This window comes from Armigeres subalbatus, chromosome 3, assembly GCF_024139115.2.
Source record: "Armigeres subalbatus isolate Guangzhou_Male chromosome 3, GZ_Asu_2, whole genome shotgun sequence".
In the NCBI taxonomy this organism is placed as follows: domain Eukaryota; kingdom Metazoa; phylum Arthropoda; class Insecta; order Diptera; family Culicidae; genus Armigeres; species Armigeres subalbatus.
Window position 1 is genome coordinate 121808922 of NC_085141.1, and position 24707 is coordinate 121833628.

General features: G+C 38.8%; 1 protein-coding gene across 1 annotated transcript in view; it reads left to right on the forward strand.

Moving 5' to 3' along the window:
• The first annotated feature begins 9536 nt into the window (after nucleotides 1-9536).
• Nucleotides 9537-24707, forward strand: part of LOC134225169 (pre-mRNA 3' end processing protein WDR33) — a 58541-nt gene continuing 43370 nt past the window's right edge. The window contains exons 1-3 of the mRNA XM_062705025.1: nucleotides 9537-10163; nucleotides 22466-22735; nucleotides 22814-22965. Coding sequence (XP_062561009.1) covers nucleotides 9900-10163; nucleotides 22466-22735; nucleotides 22814-22965 — 686 coding nt within the window. The 5' untranslated portion in view covers nucleotides 9537-9899. The remainder of the gene's footprint in view (nucleotides 10164-22465; nucleotides 22736-22813; nucleotides 22966-24707) is intronic.

Here is a 24707-nt window from a genome sequence, read left to right on the forward strand (position 1 = left end):
CATCAAAAACAGAGCAATGGAAAGGAATTTGGTTTGTTTATTATTTTTGTGATTTTTTTCAGCAGTGTGCACGCATGTTGACAAAAAGAAGCGACGAATTTTGTGCCGTATTTCTTTGTTTAGCGATGAGATTAATATATATACAGTGAGATGGAGATCGGAACATTTCCCCTATATGATTTTAAAAAACATAGGGGAAATTACGGCATTTGAAATTTTTTTTTAACTATTATTATTCTTCGGAGCAAATTTAGGTTTAATTTTTCTTTGACAATAATAAGTCGTAACATGCCATTTCCCCTACTTGCTTGAAGGCCATGCAAAACTCAAATTTTCGGTTTCGTAAGGTAATCGCTCTAGAAAGGGAACAAATTTTCAACTAACTTTTATATACCTTTCGAATTATATTTTGCTGAATAGTGAAATGATGGATCTAGAGAACATGAACGCTAAAGGCGTTTTGGCCTGAAAATTGTTCTAAAACTCACTGTTATTTTAAGCTTTTGTTGTTTGTATAAAGCCATTACTTTTATATGGAGGTCCATACAAGTGGACACAACTAAGACATGCTGTACATCGACAAGTAAACATGCCGTCGTCGGGGGTGACAATGGGTCAAATGGGGGTGAGAATGGGTCGCTGTTTCAAACACTTAGAATAAATGTAGAATGGATTGAATGAATCTGAGGGCAAGAAGACTAAAATATAAGAGACCTTTTTGACGGATTTTGCTCTACGACCTCCAGGCTGCCGGTGAGGGCGATGACCCATTCTCACCCCCCAGACCCATTGTCACCCCGATGGCGGTGCTTTAAATCGAAAATTAAGAGCTTAAGTGCTAAGGACAAAGTTATAATTTTCTATTAACTAGTGGATATGGACACTTGAAACGTTTGTAACATCTCGCTTGAATGCCTTCAATAGGATTTTTGAAATTCAATTCTTTATGATATTAAACATAAGTCCTTAATATTTAGCTTCGCTAGACCAAATAATTTGAGCCCCATTCATAGTGACAATATGTCTGCTAGAAGGTTTCAAATAAAAAGGAAAAAATATCCAAACTTTATTCCAATCTACTATAAATGACTCGAAGGCTTCGCCCTTTGGCGGAAAGACCCGTGTCATCTGCAAACTAAGATTTTTGACACCATGGCGGTAAATCAGGTAAGTCAGAAGTAAAAATGTTATACGATATGGGCCCCATTATGCTGCCTTGGGGAACACTCGCTCTTATAGATAATCTATCAGATCTAGAATTCTGATAGTTTACCTGCGGTGAGCAATCTGATAAGTATTTTTGGATCAATTTAATAATGTACAGATGAAAATTGAAATTCATCAACACAGATAAAAATATGTTGTGATTTTAAATGTATTTTCATGCACATATTTGGAGCAAGCAAATAAACGTAACATTCAATCGATCTCACTATTCTTTTAAATCGAAATAAATTTAAACGGTGCTTGCTTGTAAAATTCAATCAAATTTAATTGAATATCGAATGTTAATTCGTTTGATGGGATAACCTGCAATTTTACACGTCGTTGAATTTTCAAAATTATTTGCTGTGAATTTTACAATCAAGCCTTCATGCCAAATACTGACAAATGCTATATCATGAAACTACTCGTCAATACGCAGTATCTAGTCCGACCAGGACACAAGAGACTCTCCGGCAATCCCAGGGTCGGCTAACTACTGGGTAATCAAGGGTTTTTCGCGGTAAACAAAAACTAACACCGTGGCGTGTGCGTGTTGTTCTGTGTAATCAAATTGTGTGTTAATTTGTTAAGTGTATCCTAATTTAATCGATCGTACCGGTACATACCCGGGGCCGAAATAGCCGCCACAGCGAAAAAGGCCAGAAATCTCGCCGACTATCGAGACGAGCGGCGATGCGGACGATCGTCGTCCGACGGAGACAGCGGGCGTTGCTGGACGATGTTGGGCAGGCGTCTTCCCTCGTAGGCGCGATCGGCCGGCCGTTTCTTAGCCACCTTGGACGGCCGAGAGGGGAATTCCTCCTTTACGGTTAGGGCCTACGGCCCGAGGAATCGTCCGGTGAAGGACGTCAGTATCCTTGACGGATTAGGCGCGGAAGCCTGAAGGCTTCGCGGGCTAGACGTGTGCTGGACGGAAAAGCAGTCCGAAAACATCGTAGAAAAAGAGAGGCAAAAGAGAGGTCCTAAAGGACAAATTGGTATTAAAACCGAGTTTTGCAGTGAACATCATCGGATTACCTGAACACTTTTTCCCAACTATTAAATCTAGCTCCTGCTAGTGGGGGGGGGGGGGGGGGTTTACTCACTTCATTACACTGCACTTTGAAATTCACGTCGTCAGCACACGGACGCCTGTTTTATTAAGAGGCCGAAATTGGGCAATAGCTACTAGCTACTCTTTTATAACAAATTCCCACTTTATTTTTCCACTATTTTCTATCCATTTTCCGTCAACATGACATTTGCTTCCATAATGATGCCATGTTGAATAATTGGTAGCATGTTCATTCTTTTACAGCGGCACAATCCCTAACGCTTCTGTGGTAGCATCTACTGTTATTGCACAAGAAACGTGAAGGTTCCGACAAAACATCATAAATACAAAACAAAAATCTACAATTTGTAACCAAACGGTTACAATCAATAAAAGTAACTCGTCGGATATCCTTCAGATAACTTATGGATGATAAGAAAATTATTTTGAGCTTTTTAATGGAATGTTTTCACCTGTCATCCCATTGAATTCCACCACTTAATTGTATCTTGACATATGTATACTTATGGATCCTGTACACCTCCGATGGTGCAAGCTGTAGTATTCAGAGTTGCGGCTAATTATTTTAGTTTGTATAAGTGATTCTAGACTATGAATTGATTATGTTTGATGTGCTATCCGCAATAGCAGAATCAATTCATAGTCTAGAATCACTTATACAAACTAAAATAATTAGCCGCAACTCTGAATACTTCATTGCGGCGCAGCAATGAACCGTTGCATCATGACGTCATACGATAATTTTTATTTACCCGTATTCAAATGGAGAGTGAAGTTTCATGAGGGCAATGTTTACATTTTTTTTCACGATAGGGATCAGTATTTGTGCATATGCAACATTGAGAGTTCGAATCAAGTCTAATGTGAAACTTGCCACATTGTACGGTAAATTGGGACACGCGAAATATGTGATTTCACGAAATTGGTATATTTGATTGATTATGTTTGATGTGCTATCCGCAATAGCAGAATCAATTCATAGTCTAGAATCACTTATACAAACTAAAATAATTAGCCGCAACTCTGAATACTACACAAGCGTTGTCCAGCTATCGCTTTAACCTTTTGCCAGGTAGGATTTCGGTCGACTACGCTGCCATGAGTCTCTGGGCCTGCTTCTACTGCGATGTCCCGCTGGGTTCCAGTCTAAGGCATGATTAAAGATTTCGTTCCCACCCCTAAGTAAAGTGTGGCCGACCCAGCCCCACTTCCGATTCCGAATTTCTGTTGCTATCGGCCTCTGGTGACAACAACGATGGAGCTCGTTGTTTGAGATCCAGTTGTGAGGCCACTAGGCTCGAATTATATACCACAGGCATCTTTTGATGAACCGTTGTGTGTTCTCCACTGATACACACCATGTTGCACTATGCAGAACTCTACACGAGAAGGCCTCGTGAGATATCGTAGAGGAGGCGAATGTCCCCGGTTGCTGCAGCTCTCTCTCCTTCGTCGGCCAGAGAGTCTGCCCACGCTCGCTTGTCCCGTCGACATGAGCGTTTTACTTCGGTCTCAAGAGTCGAGTATCGTTGACGGGCTAAGACTTTGGCTCCTCTGGTTTTTGATGGCTCTATCGCGGCTTTGGCTGCTCTTCGCTCCTCTATATTCCTCCAGGTCTTATAGGTGATCCATTGTTTTCTCTGGGTGCACAGTTCACCCAGATTGTACTCGCTGGTGGCGATGAAGGCATGCTTGATGGCGGTGCATTGGTCTTCCACGCTGCCACCTTCCGAAATATCTGTAGCACGTGTCTCCAGTTTTTCAACGAAGGACCGTTTCACCGTTGCATCTTCCAGTCGGTGTGTGTTGAACCGTCGTCAAATTTATTAAGTCGAATTGAATTCATAACTCTTAATAACTGATGAGTGTTTAATGTTGTATTTTAAAGTTTTCATTATAATACTTATAAAAACAATTTAAAAGCATTAACATTTTTACCATTACCTTTTTTAGCTCGTGAAACAATAGTAGTTGAAAATAGAAAAAAATGTATGGGAAAACCAGAAGTAAGGCAAATTTAATTCAATAAATGTTAATTGCCTATTTTCCGGGTATTGAACCACCCGACTTTAATTTAAAATGTTCTGAAAACTCTGATGTAAATATGTACATTATGTGGAAGATTTGTCAATCATCGTTCACAAGTGTCAGTCTCAATATAATTATGTTGATGATGAAGTGGAAGTGGGAGCTTTCATAATGATAGGCGATATGCAGAGGCGCGTGATCGGGTGGTGGCCGATCAATGTGAGAATGTGCAGGTTGAGGATCAAAGGCCGATTCTGCAACTTCAGCATAATCAACGTCCATGGTCCACACTCCGGAAGCACTGATGATGATAATGACGATTTCTTCGCGCAGCTGGGACGTGAGTACGACAGCTACCCAAGCCACGACGTCCATAAATATCATCATAGGATCGGTCATAGGATAGGTCGGATATGGATGGAAATTTGGGAGATATCTGAAAGGATTGATTTTATGTCTGGAATGACCATGGGAATTACGAGGCGGGGATTTGCATGGACTAGAAAGGATTTGTAGTAGGGAATGGAATAGTTTTTTGCCTTCATCCAGCTCGTCATCATCGGCTTCGCATCGTTGCTTCTTGCCGGGCGGGCGACCTCGGCTTCGGCTACTTCTTGTCGAAGTTGACGATTCATCCGTCTCATTGCCGGCTGTTCGGCTATGTGATCGAAATGCGCTAATAGGCTTTCTAAAGACGTCGACCAATACCACTTCGGCACTCTGTTCATGTGTTTGTAGCGATGACGACGATGAGCTGCATGCTTGTTGTGTTAGCAATAGCGGGCTAGGGGACACCGTTCGTACGGTGCTTGCAGCTGGCTGACTGATTTATTGTGACAGACGGTTCGGTCTTGGGGGCAGCAGGGACCATATCCAAGGGCTTGACGACCCCTCCCCAGCTGTCTGCGAGTCAGGGGGTTCTGCCTAGGAGGTGGTGGGGTTAACAGGGGGCTCTGTTAATTCCCTCCCAAAAACCACAAGTATCCGCAAGCAAACCCTATCAAGCGACCGTGTGCCGCTTAAAGCATACAAGCCCCTAACCCCGAATCCCAAGGTGTCAGGCGACCCGTACCGAGAGGATGAATTAATGATGAATGGGGGGTGAAATAATTAGCCAGGTAGTTACCCAAGCAACCAGAAGTTCAGATTTTACTTAAATTTACTCTTAACCGAACTAATTGGTTCACTATGGTTCACATCAAGTTCCAAGCATCCTTAACGGAACTTTAAAGTTCACTTAAAGTTCCGTTACATACAAAAAATTACTTAAAATGAAAGCTGATTAAGCCAAAATAGCCCTTCTTATCCGAACTTCTGGTTGCTTGGGTAACGGTTCCACAGAGTGAGGGCTGCTTCGGCGGTAAGTGGGTGGCAGCACCTCCAAGTGGTGCACAAGTGGTGCAAGTGCAAAGGAGATGAGGGTATTACTTTCAAGGAGAATGGGGGTAATATCCTCACGGAGTGTGTTCTCCAATGTAAGGGTGAGCACACAAGTAAGTCTCACACGGTAAGGATGATTGATCGAGTGGCTGCTTAGGCAGTAGGGTGGCAGTGGGTGGTACCCACACACCCGCAGTGAGGGTCCCTGCTTAACAGGGAAGTGAGCAACTGCTTCGGCAGTAGAATGAGTGGTTTACCTATGCCGGGGGGATTGTTGTCATGGTAAGGTGCTTAGCAACCAGGGTACCAGTCATGTACGCATCCCCTCTGGATGGGTGGACAAGTAGGGTTCTCTAGTGCAGGACTAGAGAGCCACTACATTGAGTGAGGTCAACCTGGACAGCGGGGCACCAGACTCCTGTAAGATACCTTTACCTCCTGACTGGTGCCGAGGTACCGTTGCCTGGGATGATTCACTGCCCTAGGGTCGCCTCCGGCTTGGCAGACAGGTGGTACCACCCTGTTGCAGGACGGAGTGGATACCACCCTGAACGAGGACTGTCGTGTTGTGTGATATCATCAAGAGGTGCCTCCTGCAAGGTACCTGCAATTTCCTTGCTGTTATTCCCGTAGCACAGGCAGGTGAGTGTTGTGGCACATATGGTGCCAGTGTGTCGTTGTGCACAGGTGGTGCATGGGACGTTAAGGAGAGTTGAGGCGTCAAGGAGAGTGTTGCTCAAATAGTCGCACCCCTGATGTATTGCTTAATTGCGGGCCGGGGTTGTGACTGGAGAAGAAGGAGTTGGTTTTAGTGGGTTGGGAGTAGTGATCCCATCCCCACACTACCTGGGTTCGCCTCCCCAGGTGTCTGATAGCAGATTTCCGTTACCATCTATAAAAAGAAAAAAAAATAGACGGTTCGGTCTGACTCGCCGGCTTCGGTATCTCGGGGAAGGCCTCCAACGATGGTGGTGGAACGACAGATCGCTTGCCTGCCGGTTTGACGATCGGGGTTTTCGCACCACTCGTCTTCTTCTCGTCACGTTCGCGTAGCTTTTCTGCCCCAGCAATTTCTTGTTTTGTACACAAAATATGCCAGTGTCGGTCTGTTCTTTGCAGTGTTTGCATATAGGCGATCTGCCCCTTATAGACGATGTACGCCTGCTGTCCATCGATCGTGACCCACCGCGTTGGTGGAAGAAGGTGTTAAAGCAGCCATTAACGACGCAGCGGAGAACAATGTAGGGTATGTGGGACGAAGTCGACGGAACGATTGGTTCGACGAAGAGTGCAGACAGATACTGGAGGAGAAGGACGCAGCGCGGGCGGTCGTACTGCAGCAAGGGACCCGGCAGAACGTGGAACGTTATAGATGGAAGCGGAGACAACAGACCCGCATTTTTTAAGAGAAGAAATGCCGCCTGGAAGAAGCGGAATGCGGGGAGATGGAACAGCTGTGGCGTTCTCAAGAAACACGCAAGTTCTTTCAGAAGCTCAATGCATCCCGCAAAGGCTTCATTTGGTGCCGCAAGCCGAGATGTGCAGGGATAAGGATGGAAACATCTTGACGGACGAACGTGTGGTGACCTAAAGGTGGAAGCAGAACTTCGAGGAATATTTAAAAGGCGCTGAGAGTACAGGCAGTGAAAGTCAAGGCAGCGAAGGAGATGATAACGTTAGTTCAGCGGACGATGGAAGCCAACCAGCCCCCACCTTTAGGGAAGTTAAGGATGCCATCCAACAGCTAAAGACCAATAAAGTAGGATGGTAAGGATGGTATCGAAGCTGAGCTCATCAAGATGGGCCCGGAAATAGCTGACCAGTTTGCCTACCCAAACTGATTGTCAGAATTTGGGAAACTGAACAGCTACCGGAGGAGTGGAAGCAAAGGGTCTTATGCCCCATCTACAAGGAGTGTGAGAACTGCCGAGCGATCACCATCCTTAATGCCGCCTACAAAGTGATCCCAAGTAACATTTCAAGTTTTATTCCGCTCTAAGAGTGGTTTTCAGGATCAATTTCTAACAATGCTTTTGCTAAATGAATTTCCATAAAAAAAATGTTAAGGCGCTTGAAATCGATTAACGACCACATTGATAACACTTGGAACGTGAGGTGCCCTCGGGGAGCCCGTTGAAAGGGACATTTCCGTTTTTATACTAAAGTAGGGTAAATCACTACTTCGGCCTATGGACCCGATTCCCGGCTCACTGCACAGAAAACAAATTATTTATACTGTTTTGGAAGCCGTAGGTTTATGATTGATAATTTTAAAAAGTCTCATATTTATCTCGCACAATACTCAATTTGTTTTTCAACCACCTATTGTACTCCTAAGGGCATCTATAGTAGAGTTATAAATCGTATGGGAGTTAGGAAATGAAATTGGAACTGTAAAAATGCCGTCTTCAACAGACGTTATAGTTTTAAAAATTCGAACAGTTTCGTCTGGAAATTTATAACTGGAATACTGCTCAGTTGTATTTTTGCACGAATTTGCAACAGAATTTACTCGAGTTTTATTTCGTTCAAAACAATAGAAGATGACGTCATCAGCTACAAAAATACTGTTTCATCGACAGCATAACAATTTGACATTTGAATTGGCCTCGGAACATTATTTTTTCTTTTTCCAGTATAAAACATGTGCAGTTTATAACTGCTACTGAAGATGCATTACTTGTTTTATATCTTTGACAGTTATAAAATGTAAAACTCGGGAAATAAATATAACTATAACTGCAACATTACTAAAGATGCCCTAATTGATCCAATTATATAATGTCCAAAATAAAAATGTATTTAGATTCCGATCGTTCGCTCTTCGAAAAATCAAATTGGCCGTTTTGCACTGCTATATTTTTTTAGTGAAAAAAATTGATTGGATTTAAATTTAATGTAAAGTTTTAATGGTAAGTAATGTGTGTAAACTAAGAACTCGATTTGTTAACTTTTGTTAGAAAGGACCATATGAAATATTTTCTCTAGAATTATTTTGAGTTTTTAAATGGCTTTCTTTTAGTTCGGGCGGGAATGTTTCATTCTGGGGAATGATGGATTCTGGGGAATGGTTTTCTGGTGAACGGTTTTCCGGGGAGTGTTATAGAAGCATGTTACACTTGCCAAGCGGGGTGGCCCGCCTTTTCCAAGCGGCGTGGCCCAGATAATACATCTTGGGTAGGCTTGATTTGTTCGTGGATGACAGGCTTACTCCCCCCCTGATTAACGCACACATAAAATTTATTTGCAATTTTTTTAAGATTTTTGCCAATAAAAATGTGTGGATTTTTATTAGTATAGTTTGTAACCTCTATTAAAAATCCCCATATTTATTTATTTTTTACATTTTATAACAATATTGCAAAAAATGTCGAGTCGAGTCAAGTACAAGACACTGAAGACGACCACACAGTTGTGGTCGAAATACGTATCTGCAAAGATAACGAAAATTAACTGGTGGAATTAAATGGACAGTACTTAATTCGTCTTAGACGGCAAAAAATGGGTTAATGAATACCGTTTAATGGGTATCTTCAAGATTCCGTGTATATGTAGCACAAAAAGTGTTCTGGCTAAAACGTTTTTACCGTGTTTTCGACATAGTATTTAAAAGTACGCAGCCATTTGCATTTTTGTTGCTTTGTCGGTATGGTCCAATGCACCGAATGAACACAATGACGTTTGAGACGGGCGCTGTTTACTAAAAATGAACACTTGCATGAACTCGATGAATGAAAAAGTATTCATTCTAAGTAAACAGCGCCCGTCTCAAACGTCAATGATGAACTCGGTGCATTGGACCATAATTTAATCCGACATAAAAGGACTCGTCCTCGTCCCCCTCTGTTAAAAATGTCATAAACGTCATTCGGTGAAAATGGTCGCTTTTTCACGCGTTGGTTCAGTTTTTCTTGAGAAAATCCATAAAAATAGCGTCTCCTGGTAAATACGGGCATTTTTTCGTTAATTATCGATATTTCAAATAATCGCGAGTGCTTTAGTTTATGAATTATAGTTTAATCCGATAATTGAAGTGAAAATCGAGTTTGGAATATGTGCGCGTAAAAAATTTGCATTGGTGAAAAGTGCTTATTGTGGAAATGCATAAAATTTCGTGGGACGAGAATTTATTTTCAATTAAATACAGTTTAGTTTAACGTGGATAAGACCAAATTAATATTAAGTGTAGAAGTGCTAGATAAGAACAAAGATGGAGTTTTCGCAACCTCCACCAGATCCAATGGGAGGCGGAAGCTATGCCAACCCTCCCCCAATCAATCGTATTCTGAGCTATCAGAATCCACAATCGCAGAAGCCCCAGCATAACTTTTACCACCACCGGCCGTATCACCACTTCAATGGTTTTCGTGGTGGGCTTCCCATGACGCAGGATGATTTTGATGGGAAACGGCTTCGGAAATCGGTGATGCGAAAAACAGTCGATTACAATGCATCGATCATCAAAGCGCTGGAGGTAGGTTGACCTTGAACTTTTTCTTTTGTGCCGAACTGAGACATCTCACGAGCTTATGCCATTCAAGTAGAGTTAACAAACCATGATAATTCTATTTGAGGCTATTGAAAAATGTCCAAAGATTGAGGGGGGAAGATACATATACAAAAATGCATGACAGAGTCCCCCCAGAGTGGAGTCGCAATCCTGGGCCATTTGCTTCCAGTCGCCCTGACCGTTGAGCGCCCTCTAGTCCTTTTCAACTGCAAAATGCCATCTGCCTGTTCCGAACTCTCGACTAATTATAATTTTAGTTTGACTCTCTTTCGACATACGAACATCATGTCCAGCCCTCCGTAGTCTGCCATGTTATATAAACTTAACAATAACCATACATTTCTTCTGATTTTTATTATTATTACATTTGCCTCGCTGCTTAGTGTTCTTTCAGCACTTCCACATTTATTAACCGCGAGGTTTCCTAGCCAAGTTACCATTTTTGCTTTGGTATACCTACCTATCATGAGACTAACACGATACATTTATACATCTGGTAACACTATCGCTCGTGATATATGCGGCGCCACCACATGCCGTTCTCCTGTTTACCTCCGAATAGTTGGGCACAACACCTCACGCTCAATACTCCGAAAGCTCTTCGATCAACCTCATTTGAAGTGTTTATCTTCTTTTATAACTACAAACAATCGAAAACGCACTCTTACCCCACGCGCACTCTTGCCCCACCCGGATAAAAATATACCATTGACTATTATGTGGGAACAACCCAATTACATTACATTATATAGTAAACAATAGGTTATACAGTTATTGGATGGGTACATCAGATGCAGGGGTGCGAATTCTCAATCTCAGTGACTGAAATTTGTAGGATATTGATACCATTGCCTCTTCACACTCACTTCCTAGAAGTGAAAACTGAAAATGGTTAGCAGCAACAATCAATGATAAAGTAAACAAGGACGTCTATTCTCATTGCACACGCGGCCCGCAGTGACAGTCCATTCAGTTCACTCGCTGCTGCGTGAATGTGACGGCCCTATAAAAATGCATGGGTATTCACTATCACTTGAAAGACAAAGACAGGAAATTTGTGCCGAATGATCATCAGCTTCAGCCCGTTGTTGGCAAACCGAGTTGGCTAAGCTACTCCTGCTTTGTCTTTCTGACTGAAAGTCACCGTCATAGGCAAAGAGGAGCAGAGAAAAATACAAAACAAAAGAATCACACTCAGCAGGCATTGTTGATAAATTGCACCACTGCAGATGTTCTAGAATATAAAATACAACACAAAAACTTTGTTTTCTATTATAACATTTTCAATATATTGTTCTTCTTTTGTTTGGTCAAATTTTTGTCAGGAATAAGAAAAATGAACAGAAAAACATTTTTTCAAATCATACTCATGATAACCTTACATTTCTCCCACTTAGTTTCATAGAGGCGTAACTGTATTGATCGATTTCTCTTCGTCGATGTTTTCTTTCTATTATTGTGCTGGATTATCGATGATGTTATGGTTTGGTGTGATAAAGGATGATTGTATCTTGCACCAGAATCAATAATCATGGTTATAGCTTTTGAAACAATTGAGATATTAACAAAATATAAAATCGATTAAGAGAAATCGATCAATACAGTTACGCCCCTATGAAACTAAGCGCGAGAATTTTTAATGTTAATCGACCCATCGTACAAATTTAACAATCCTTATAAACAGTCTGTTAGAAACAGAGGCGTCGCGTGGTCAATTGTCCAACCTGTGCACCGAGCGGCGTATTTCTGTTTTCAGTTTTTTGAGGTAGCTGTCAATATAATCAGCATTAAAATTACGAGTAAGCACGCGCCGGTTATACTTTTTCAAAATTATATTTGTTGTAAAAAAAAATTAAGATTCTATTCAATGAAACAGTATCTTTTAATTTTAATTCAAGTTATTTCGTAGAATAAGACAAGTCTTAATAGTTATGTGCACTCTACTCTACGAACAGCACTGAAGTGAAGTTGATTGAAATTTGCTCGCATGATGTTAGTAATTGCAAATGCGCACAATTCAAAATTCGTCCTTTGTTATTTGATGCTTAATGCTGATGTTAATTTGATGCTTGAATTTGCGAAAAGATTCTTCTTTATACTGCTGAACGGCCACCCGAATAAAACATATTTTAGAAAAACAATACAATTTATTGTAACACCACCATACAAAACAATAAAATTGATATAGAATATATTGTAGATGCAATTATAGAAATACATTAGAATGTATTGTTATAGGGGTGTCAAGCATCGTAACAATACAAAAATTTGATAAATTTCATACATTTTTTTTCGCATAACAATTCGATTTATAGTAAACTTATTGTTGATGAAACTGAGCATTAAATGAATTTTACCTTAAATTCAATTGTTTCTCAAAAGTGACTATACAAAAATGTGTATTACAGTCGAACCTCCATGAGATGAGTCGATATTGAAGGGAACTTAGACTCATGGAAATATCAATATGTGGAATGGGAAATCTTTAAGAAGCTCTTGGAAGGGACCATCACAATAACGCATAATATGGCATAATTTGCATCCATGAGTCGATATTGAGTCATAAAACATCGACTCATGGAGGTTTGGCTGTATACACGTATTGTTATGAATAGTAAAGAAATAAGTACTTCTACAATACGGTGTATAGTATAACCACAATTTTTACTGTTCGATAGTATTTTGCTAGAAAATTGAATAAAATGCTTTTGATGTGAATATTTATTAATCAAATGAAAGCCATACAGTGTTAAAATTTAACAAACATGGTTTGGTTTATCATAACAAACACATAACAAACAGATGAAATGTAACAATTCAAGTAAAATATCCGACAGCTCACGTGAAGTGAAAATGAAGACAGTTTATGAAAATGTTCTGTAATCACGTGAAGTAAAAATAAAGCCACATAAGATTTAAGAAATAAATCAAGAAATTCAAGAAAAAACAGTTTGTCACGTTGGTTATTTTGATGTATTATCTGCTGCAAGATTGACACTCAACGTCCCGAATAACTTTACGCGCAACTGCGTATTTCATTGCTTTGTTCAAGTTAGCGTTTTTCTCAGCGATGCCTTTGTTGATTCGTGTAGCATGAGCCAATGTTGTAATGTGTGACAAATGGTTGGCTCCTACTCTTGAAGCAACCCGCTGCTGTACTTTCTCTAGTCTAGTAAATGTATAAAAAGTATTAATTATTTCCAGGTCTAGCAAGCTTCCTGTCATTCGGTAAATCGTCGTCAGAGCTTGTTGGAAGAATTGAGAAGGTGCGATTTCTTGGCCGAGATGCATTACCATGACCTTGGGACAGACAAGGAACTGGGATACGTGATCGATCATCTGACCCCTCGGGCTTTGAGTCTGGTTGCATATCAGCAGCAAACACTTTGCTGGCAAGGACTTGTAAACTTGTATTTAGACCAACATCCCAGTCATCGAAGGCATCTTCAACAGTTCATTTCCCGTACAACTCGGTGGATAATCCGGGATCAGACACTTCCATCGTTGATGGGAGCTTTTCGTTGGATTATTTGAAACGTTGGCAGCGGCAGTAAACTCGGTTACTAGCTTTCTGGCTGAACCTGGTTTCAACTACGTGGTGTTTGACTGGCTATTTTCAATAATGTCAACGATTGAATCGATTGACGATTTTCCTGAGTACAGTGACCTTGCTAATGGAGACACATGATTCCCCTGAGCAGGCTTGTAAAATGTCATCTGCATGTCATTTGACTAATTTGTTCATAACTTTTTTCGGAAGCCAAATTTACTTCAAAATTTTAGATGCACGCATAACGCTTGAGTAGTGTTATATTTTTGTCCAAAGGTACATTGCTAAATATGTATAACATCTGAGGCTAGAGAGTGAAATCTCTCCAAAATGTCACGTGTCATTTGAATGACATTTTGCCTCCCACGCCCCAGATTACATATTTACAGCAATTTCTTGTTGGACAAAGTTGTAGTCACATTTAAGCGCTATAAGTTTGCCATACTTGATAGTTGATAGCTAACTACTGAAAGAAGTTCTGGGAAAATTATGATAAAGAATGCAAATGACATTTTACAACACTGGCCCTGAGAATTAATTTTGTCATTGTACAATTGTTTTTGATATTTTTGCCGGCAATCGAACGTTTTTCGGCATACTGATTTTTGTCTACCTGAACTGCTTTTTGCCTTAAATTCATCAGATCAAGATATCTTTGCCCATTGTCTTCTGTCGAGCTTTCAGCGGTGTTTATCGCTACAAATACAAGGCCACTGTTGGTACAACCGGCACCATTCCCTTTGGACATCGCTTCATCGAGCTGGAAAGAATTAGGAGTAGAAATTTATTATTAATTATTTCCGTTGAAAATAGTTCCGTCACGTAAAAATCGATCATTTTCAACCCTTGAACACGTGAGGTACTCTACAAACTTTTTCCATTAAACTTACAGCTTCCAATTATTATCCCTGGTTGCAGAGCTTCGCACGTTTACGAGCGCCATTTTGTTTTGCTGCTGTGTCTCGGGCAAGATCAAGGGCGGATTTATTTGCTGCTCCCGCTGAAAATAAATATGAAAGATTTATTTTCTATCTAATTTAAAACTTCGGGTATTTACTCACCGTTCTTGGAGGCATTATTTCTTTCCTTCGGAGGCATTTTAAGAAAATATTTTCACGCAATTGTGGTTGAGGATGTCACAACAAACTGACTTCGTCTTCGTCAGAAAACATACACGGTTAAAAAAAAGTACCTAATATTAGGTACTTTTCACTCAAATCGAAAATTTAGTGTGGGAACCCAAAATTTTTATTTCTAACAGACTGTTTATAAGGATTGTTTAATTTGTACAATGGGTCGATTAACATTAAAAATCTCGCGCTTTGTTGCATAGGGGCGTAACTGTATTGATCGATTTCTCTTAATCGATTTTATATTTTGTTAATATCTCAATTGAAGAAGAAGAGAAGAAGAAGATCTCAATTGTTTCAAAAGCTATAACCATGATTATTGATTCTGGTGCAAGATACCTACAATCATCATTTATCACACCTAACCATAACATCATCGATAATCTAGCACAATTCGGCACAATAATAAAAAGAAAACATCGACGAAGAGAAATCGATCAATACAGTTACGCCCCTATGAAACTAAGTGCGAGAAATGTAAGGTTAGGGATCGTTCAAAAATTACGTCCATCGTTTTCCGGCATTTTCAAACCCCCCCCCCCCTGTCACAATCTGTCACAAATCACTTACCCGCTCCCCCCTGTACGTACAACTGTAAAATATATAATGGTTTGTCTTCTTTGTACACTGCTTTCACAAGAAATTTAATGTGAATTAACTCCCTTAACAGCAAATTAAAATATTTTTTAGCTAATCAAATTGTTTCTAAAATGTAATAAGGTATTTTTTCTTGTTGGACGTAACACAAGACGAGACCCCCCACTCTCCTCCTGTCACAAACTGTCACAAAATCTAGAACCCTCTCCCCCCCTCAAACCTTGGACGTAATTTTTGAACGATCCCTTTTCATGATGTATGATTTGAAAAAATGTTATTCTGTTCATTTTTCTTATTCCTAACAAAAATTTGACCAAACAAAAGAAGAACAATATATTGAAAATGTTATAATAGAAAACAAAGTTTTTGTGTTGTATTTTATATTCTAGAACATCTAATGTGCCCATTCAAGAACTGTATAACCCAGGTATTTGGCAACCCCAATCCTACCCACTACGTTTGACAATAAGCCATTTTATGAGACAGTTTCGAACAGCTGATCGAAATTTTGAGTGGACGGCTCGGTCTTTGTTTTGGTAAATTTGCATGCAAACCATCATCATTTCATCATCATCATCATCAATTCATTCCATTTTCGCAAATGTTCCTTGTAAAACGTAAATATTAGTGTAAGGTCTCCTGTCATATGAGCTTTCTATAAAATAGCTTATAGCCAACATCTTTGAGTTTCCCATTGTTCTATTGAAATTGGGTTTCCCAAGCGGGTAGCAGGCACTATGCCCAAGGGCTTGACGAGCCCTCCCCAGGACAACTGCGAGTTGTGGTGCCTGTCTCTGATGTGGTGGGTGCTGGGTGGGGTGGGTTTTCTAACAAAAACTTTTCCCATGTCCATATTGAGTGAAAATTTATCAGCGTGTTTTATGCATACAACGCCAAATATAGGTTCAGCAGCCTATCATCAACCAACGAAACATTTTGAACGTATAAAAATATGTTTAGGAAACAATTTAGCATAATGTAACATAATTGTGGACCAACATTTTAAATTTTATATTCCCTGTCCACGGATGATGGGGTCAACGTTGATAAGTCAAGTGTCTGCATATTGTTGAAATTGTGAAATAATTTGTTCATTTATAGTACACATTGCTAGTATTATTAGTACTCAACACATTACCGTTAGACGAAAACGAGATGAATTTAATTGCATCCGAGTATGGTTACACTATTAAGCAATACTAAAGTACGTACTTTAAACCCGGTAACATTTCAATTTAACAGAAACGCGTCGAGTATTTTTTGCCAATATATAGAAAATAATTAAACACTTGATATATCATACCTCCATGCAAATACTTAGAGAAGGTGTCGCATGATCTAACAACATCTTCTTGAGTATATGCTGCGGACCAGTCTTAACTAGGTCTAGTACCAGTCTTAACTAACAAAATACTAACACAAAAGACTGGGAAGCAAACGATCATCCATTGCACCAATTTTAGTTCATAGTTCAGTATACAGTAAGTAGTGAAAGTAGATACTGTAGATTTACTAATTTTGCATTATATATGGTGATTGTATCCGTTATTTCTTCTCAGTAATCTTTGTTATTTTACTCTTACTTTCACTGCATGGATCAACGTATAAACAAACCTGTTTCTGCTCTTCATTTTTCGGGTTAGGAAAAAATAATACATACTCCAATGTAAAGAAAGATTGAAGGACATAGGAGACGTGACTAAGTGTATTCTGAAAGACATATAAAATTAGTTGACTACATTATAACACAGTAAATGACCGTTAGGGAATGAACTCATGATCAGCGCTAGACGGTAAAACAAGAGATAGAGTCACGTTTAACTGAGACCTTAGCCACCTATGTGCATGAGAATAGACCATATGATGCTTTCATCCACTATCCTTTTCTCTACAGGACTAATAGTTTGACCACCTAAGGTCATGAGGAGGATCAATCAATGTCTTTTTTAACCCATCATCAAATGGAAGCTCACGGAATGATTTGAAATCTTTACTGACTGAATCTAGTTCCGAGACAATGATGATGCTATGCAAGGCCGTCATAAGTCCACAAAGATAGTATCTGGGGTTTTCTTGGAACATGGTTCTTCAAAATATGTAGTTGTTAAAATAGCAGGCTCAATTTTTTAAAGATTGTTTGGTGAACGGTTCTGAACTGTGGCCCATTTTGGCTTTTCAATTCAGTTTCGACTGCTTTCACTAGATAATTTTCAAAACTTTGGACGATTATTGATATTCATCAAATTGTAATACGATATTTTAGTTTCAAAATACCTTTTCATGAAAGGTGTTTATTTGAAATATAGTCAGCAATTCAAATTTAACTAGATGTATCGCAATTCCTATACCATATACACATCAACATAATTGTATTAACACTGACTCGCGATCTTGCTCGCGATTGAAAATTAAGATTTTGAACAAACTTTTAAAGCTTCTTTTGTTTGATGGGGACATTACTTAAACGCAATTGACGAGAAAACTATGTACTTCGAAACAATACCACTCACACTGAATACTCCGAACAATATTGAAAGAGACTTTTTATAAGAACTGTTTAGATCAGGCCTTAACAGCAGACTGTAATGACGAATAGACTGATCATGGACAACTAAAATTTGTAACATCAGACAACTCTAACTGGAAGAATACAGATATCAACACGACATACTAACAAACACATTTGTTTAACCGCCTAAATATAAGGGAAGCTCTTTGTGATTTATAATTGGAATCAAAGTTAATACATATAATCTAATATTATAACCGACATCTCTCCACAGCTTTAATATTCATCATAAAAATATCCCCAACCTGCCCAAACTCCTAAGGCAGTGATATACTAGCAGTATATCCCGCAAAACTTAAAACCCCCATGGGTAAAGATGTTGTGAAGCCTTATCCTTTAGTCCCTGGTGTATCATGGACGATATGAATTTCAAATTCACATCGGTGACTTGGCCCCCGGCCCCCTTATACATCAATAAAATAAAATAAAATAAAATAAAACATTTTAAATTTTATATTTTTTATGACTTTTTATATTTTCTTTGACTTTTTGTATCGAAGTAACTTGAAAACATTTGAGTTTACAAAAGAAACAAATATTTGCTTTGAAAACGGGCAATGTTGCCGAAACTAAAGTGATATTTGATTGTAATAGTGGAAAAGAAGATGTTGTTTTTCAGCAAAGGCTAACCACTGATCAGTGTAATTCGGAAATCATTATAAATCCTGTAGATTAATTTGTATTTGTTGAAATTGCAAACAACAATACACTTTTTTGAAAAACAAAAAGAGAACTTTAGGTCAAAGTAAAATACTTGTACTATTGGATTTCTCTGAAAATTATTCATTTATTATCCAAAATGCTGCTCAGGGTTGGAATAATTCCCAGGCAACAATACATCCATTCAAAGTTTACTTTAAAAGAAGCGGTAAATTAGAAAACGTTAGCTCTTTTAATCAAAAGTAATGACCCATGACACAAAAGCTGTTCACTTATTCATTTCAAAATTAATTGCCTTTTTGAAACAGTCGATAGATTTTATAAAAATTATTTTTGTGCCTGGTGGAGCTGCAGCACATTATAAAAAGAAAAAGTCTGTGTAATTTCAATTCAAAACATGGCTTAGAAGCAGAATGGCACTTTTTTGCAACATCGCACGGAAAAGGCCCTTGCGAAGCTATTGGAGCTCTCAAACGAATGGCAAAATGAGCAAGTCTTGCCAAAGAGCAATACTCAACAATGGCAGAAGAGTTTGGCGAACTTTTCAAAAAGGCATAAACTGTAACTGCCACAAAAAAGTTTCATTCTTTTATAACAAATGGCTCATAATTAAATCTTGGCTAAAAAATATTCCAACTCAGATGAAGACCCAAAAGTCTTCAAATTATTCGAGTAAATTTACAAATTAATGAGTATTCAAGTAGAAATAAGAACTAAATGTAGTAACAAATAAAATTGAAGAAAAATTAGACAAATGCGAAAAAGTAATTATTCTTTGAATGTGCGTTTACCCGATTATTCATCGTTATTCATCATTTGGAATCAAAATATTTATCTGATAAAAAAATCAAACTCCATTTTTTTTTGCTAAACCAATTTTAATCTTTACATTCATTGATTTATTTTGATTTATTAAATTGATTTTATGTTTTAGATTTTACAGTTCAGACAAATTTACAATAGTCCATCAAACATTACAATTTTGTAATCCCTGGTCATTTATGTGTAGCATTGATATAAGAAATACGCCCTTTTCAAATGTTGGTCCACAAATATGTTAGATTATGCTAAATTGCTTCCTAAACTAATTTTTATACGTCCAAAATGTATCGTTGGTTGATCATAGGCTGCTAAACCTATATTTGCCGCTGTATGCATAAACAAGCTGATAAATTTTCACTCAATATGGACATGGAAAAAGTTTTTGTTAGAACCCACCACATCAGAGACAGGCACCACAACTCGCAGTTGTGGCTGGGGAGGGCTCGTCAAGCCCTTGGGCATAGTGCCTGCTACCCGCTTCAGCCCTGCATCAGCAGGAGCATAAATCTTAAGGGTCAATTTACACTAATATCCGAGAAAGATTTTTTAGAAATTTTGTTTGAAGAGTTGTTGTCTTTAGCAAAGTTGTACGAGTATGTTATTGCCTATTATGTCCAGAGTAAGGTAAAGAAATACATAAATGTTGGATCTGATGAAGCACATTTCATACAATTGCTTTTTTTAAATCTCTCAAAAATCAAGGGAACAATGAGATGGAAAAGGGGGGGAGATGCTTATCTAATCTTCCGGTCAATGTCATAATATAGTGCATATACACCTGTATATATACGATTATGATGCATCACCAGTGCTACGATGTGCACGTATTACCTGGCAATCTAACTGCATTGATTGTCTGCCTTTTCAGAATTCCCAATAAGATTCCGTAAAAATATCACAAATGATGGTAATTGTTTGTGGTAAGGGAAAGAAAAGTGCAGTGGGTATCGGCCAAGTTCCCCCTGGCGGTGCTAAAATGATAAGCGGGAACAATACCTAATTCCATTTGAATCTTTTAGTATCATTAGTGATTCGCACGTGTTATTATTTTATGTGGGGGCACGTATGGAACATATTTTTCAACGCGGGTGTCAGGCGGCTGACCCATGCTCGACCAAAATAGTAAAATTTAGCTAGAATATTTTAATTTTGTTTGATTGTTTTTATTTTATTTTTATTTTTGCCATCAAATGATTAGGAGCTTATTTTTAGCATCACATAACGCAAGAGAGGGTAAAACTCTGCGATGCATAGAACAGTTTAGAAGGTCCCAGATTTGGTGCATTGTTGTTCCGTGTCGTTTATGGCGATGTCGTTCCCGCATCTATGACGACTTTGCTTGAACAAACCATTTTATGTAATGGCTGGACATGGTAATAATTCATTCTAGTTCTTAAATATTTTGGTAGATACTTCTGGAGGCTGTCAAGGCGGTGGGAGGGACATTGCCTATGAGTGGCAGAGGAGGCTGTGCTCGGGGCGGCAAAATGGTGAAAGCAGTTTCGGGACAGTTAGGATCCAGTTTTCATACTTGAGAGTATATCTAGAATAATATTATATTTTGATAAGCCAACCTCCATTTTTTAATCACGAGTTTTATTCAGTAGCATAGGTTATCAAAACTCGTAATATACTTAATTCGGTGGGCACGCTTGGGGTCTGTCTCATTTGGAGAATTAAACTTAAAAGTGACAGTTCAAAAATTAGCAAATAACCCGGTAATAAGAATGGCTGGTGCTGCCCAGCAATTCCAATGAGACATCGATGCAAAATGATTCGATATCTGTCAAAAGTAATCTTGCTCTTTGATAATTATTGAAATGTCACTTTTAAGTTTAATTTCAGTTTAATTATCCAAATGAGACAGACCCTTGGAACACATTTTTAACTCAAGTTCGATCAAAAGTGTAAAATTTAATTAATTAATTTCAATTCAGTTCAATTATTTTAATCTTTCTACGTCAAATGGTTAGGTATTTGTTCTCCCACCCCTCCTGCTCCCTCCTTTTTTATTTTATGTTTCCAAACTTAAACCAACGTGATCATGCTAATCCCAAACTGCACGTACCTCTATCATATCAATCTACATAGCTTTTTCGACAATTTTCAGAAAACGGATTTCAATCATTTCCCTTCTACCATAAGTATAAATCATTTGAAAAGTTTCTAAGCTATAACAAACTCTATCGTTGCGATCCCGAACTGTCTAAACATCTATCATGAACATAAACACAACCGTTTCTATCTTTACAAACAATTCTCTAATAATTAGGTTCCATAGCAGTCGCTAGAGCCGGAAGCGGTTCACAAGCCGCTTCACACTCTCCTCTTCTATCTTCTATTCTCACACAAGTTTACCCTGAAACTGAACTGTTTCGGACCCCTTATGGGTCTGAAGCAGAGGACGGGACGATGGAGCCTACCAGTCAGTGGACGGAAAGGTCCGTTGTGATAAAGGGTATATCACAAGCCTCGGATAACCTGGAATAAGTTTTTCACGAGTCGAGTTCACATTGATTCATGAGTTCTATATATTAATCGTCACGTTGAAAATTTAAGCCAGCAGTGTAAACGTATTGCCTAGTGTCATACAACGTAGATTGGCCACGGCCCGGGGATACGTTGAGTATAACAAGAATAACAAGAATGTACAATGAGATGGAAAATGGAACAGTTCACCTATTAAAAATGCCTCATTTTGGATAAATGGAATCATGGATTATACCCAACTTGATTTCTGATAGCAATCTGGATAAGGATTTCAACATAGGTATATGACAAATGTTCGATCAATGAAGAATGCTAATGCAAATGCTTTATTATGTTTCCTTGACACATTGATTTGAAACATTATTTTGAGTCCTATTGTAGCAATCTAGAATAGAATATATGTGATATGTAACAAAATTTCCATTTGTTTTCACTTCCAATTTTATAGACTCGCACTTGGACAAGAGATTACCGAGATCGACGCGCCCTTCAGCCGGAGAATATCTACATACCGGAACTGCTGCCACCGCCAAGCTACATGGACAACCCTACTAATGCAGTCACGACCCGTTTCGTCAAAACAGCCACCAATAAAATGCGTTGTCCTATTTTCACCCTTGCATGGACTCCGGAAGGGCGTCGTCTCGTAACGGGTGCCAGTTCCGGCGAATTCACACTTTGGAATGGACTTACTTTCAACTTTGAGACTATTCTACAGGTAAATTCCTTAATTCTTTTGAATGATTTCATCTCTCGCCCAAGTGCAATCCTGTAACATTATTTTATTTATTCTCAGGCCCATGATGTCTCTGTGCGGACGATGGTGTGGTCTCACAACGACAACTGGATGGTGACGGGTGACCACAGTGGTTATGTCAAATACTGGCAATCGAACATGAACAACGTAAAAATGTTCCAGGCGCATAAAGAACCCATCCGTGGAATCAGGTACTACTGCAACTACAGCAGCGACAATATCAGTCCGGTTGTGCCAGAAGATCATCAATGGAGGATACTCTGTTGGTGTTTACTGGTCACTGGTCCTGTGTATCGCCTTGTAGCCACTTACCTTCTCAAGCTTAAGTATACCTTTTTTATTATCTTGTTAATATATTCGTATCAAAAAGTCCCTCCCGAAATGTCTAGTACGAAACACATAATACACAAAAGCTGGGTCGTACCAATCCAAGTCGGTCTGTAGAGAGCGAATTTTACAATAAAAATGTTAGGGTCCATCTCCCCCACTTCTCGTCAACTCGTTGCCCTCCGGAAAATTTATAGATGCAACTATATTGTTCTGCTGGTCCGATATTGGACCCCTGGAAAACAAACTGTGATGCAAATAAAAATGATTCTTGTTCCACAAAGTCCCTTATATGTATGAAAGGATTAGTATGAATGAATATCGTGTACACGTTTAGCATATTACTTCAAATTAAAATGATCACATACACTAAGTCGACCAATTACATTTATACCCAATATTCGTTCTCTCTCAGTGCTCTGAGAAACGTTTTCTGTAGCTTCGATTAGGCGATGACAAGCATTCATTTTAGTTTGTGCTCCATCAGTCAATCCCAGGGGCTGTTTTTGTTATATATAGCATTTTGTCAACAGAGCAGTAATGCTGTATTCATAGCTGCATTCTATTCAGGCACACCTGGATCTTTTGTATGCCATGTGGCACCAGCAGGCTTGTAAAATGTCATCTGCATGTCATTTGACTAATTTGTTCATAACTTTATTCGGAAGCCAAATTTACTTCAAAATTTTAGATGCACGCATAATGCTTGACTAGTGCTATAATTTTGTCCAAAGGTACATTACTCTAAATATAACATCTGAGGCTAGGGAGTGGAATCTCTCCAAAATGTCACGTGTCATTTGACATAATGTCATTTGAATGACATTTTGCCTCCCACGCCCCAGATTACATATTTAAAGCAATTTCTTGTTAGACAAAGTTGTAGCCACATTTAAGCGCTATAAGTTCGCCATACTTGATAGTTGATAGCTAACTACTGAAAAAAGTTCTGGGAAAATTATGAAAAAGAATGCAAATGACATTTTACAACACTGGTCACCAGCGACGTGATGCCTGTGTTTGGAAGATCTTTCGTTGCCATTTTTGTTATACCCTTCTTTTGAAGTGGAGCCTGAGCACAACACATTTGCAACAATGATTAAAACATCCATAAGTGTATTAATCATAATAAAGTAATCTACAAAAACCTTTTTGATGAAGTGCCGGTATAGAACTTATCACACTTTGGTTTTTTATTTTGCGTTCATAATCATTATCAGTGTCGCCAAAAAACAGTATCGGTGCAAAATCGGAGAAGATCTCAATTTTTTGTCGGATTTTTACCTTTCTATACATTTAGGACAGGTTTGTGTTTTAAACATGCCAACCTTATTGTTAGTAAAAATAACCTAATATTATGTTTACTTGTAAAAACTATGATCAGATAACCGTGTCAGTCATTAACAAACCCTCCCGAAAAAAATAATGGGACCATTTCCAAAGGCGGAATAACAAAAGGCAGACATGTACCACATGTAACAAAAGGCGGAATGTATCATAAGGCGTAAATACAAAAGGCATAATTTTATCATTTCTTATTTTTAAGCAGTCGTCTGCTTGCGGTAAAGGTGGGTAAAGCCTCATACGTTGTTCAGCGAAGAGTGAC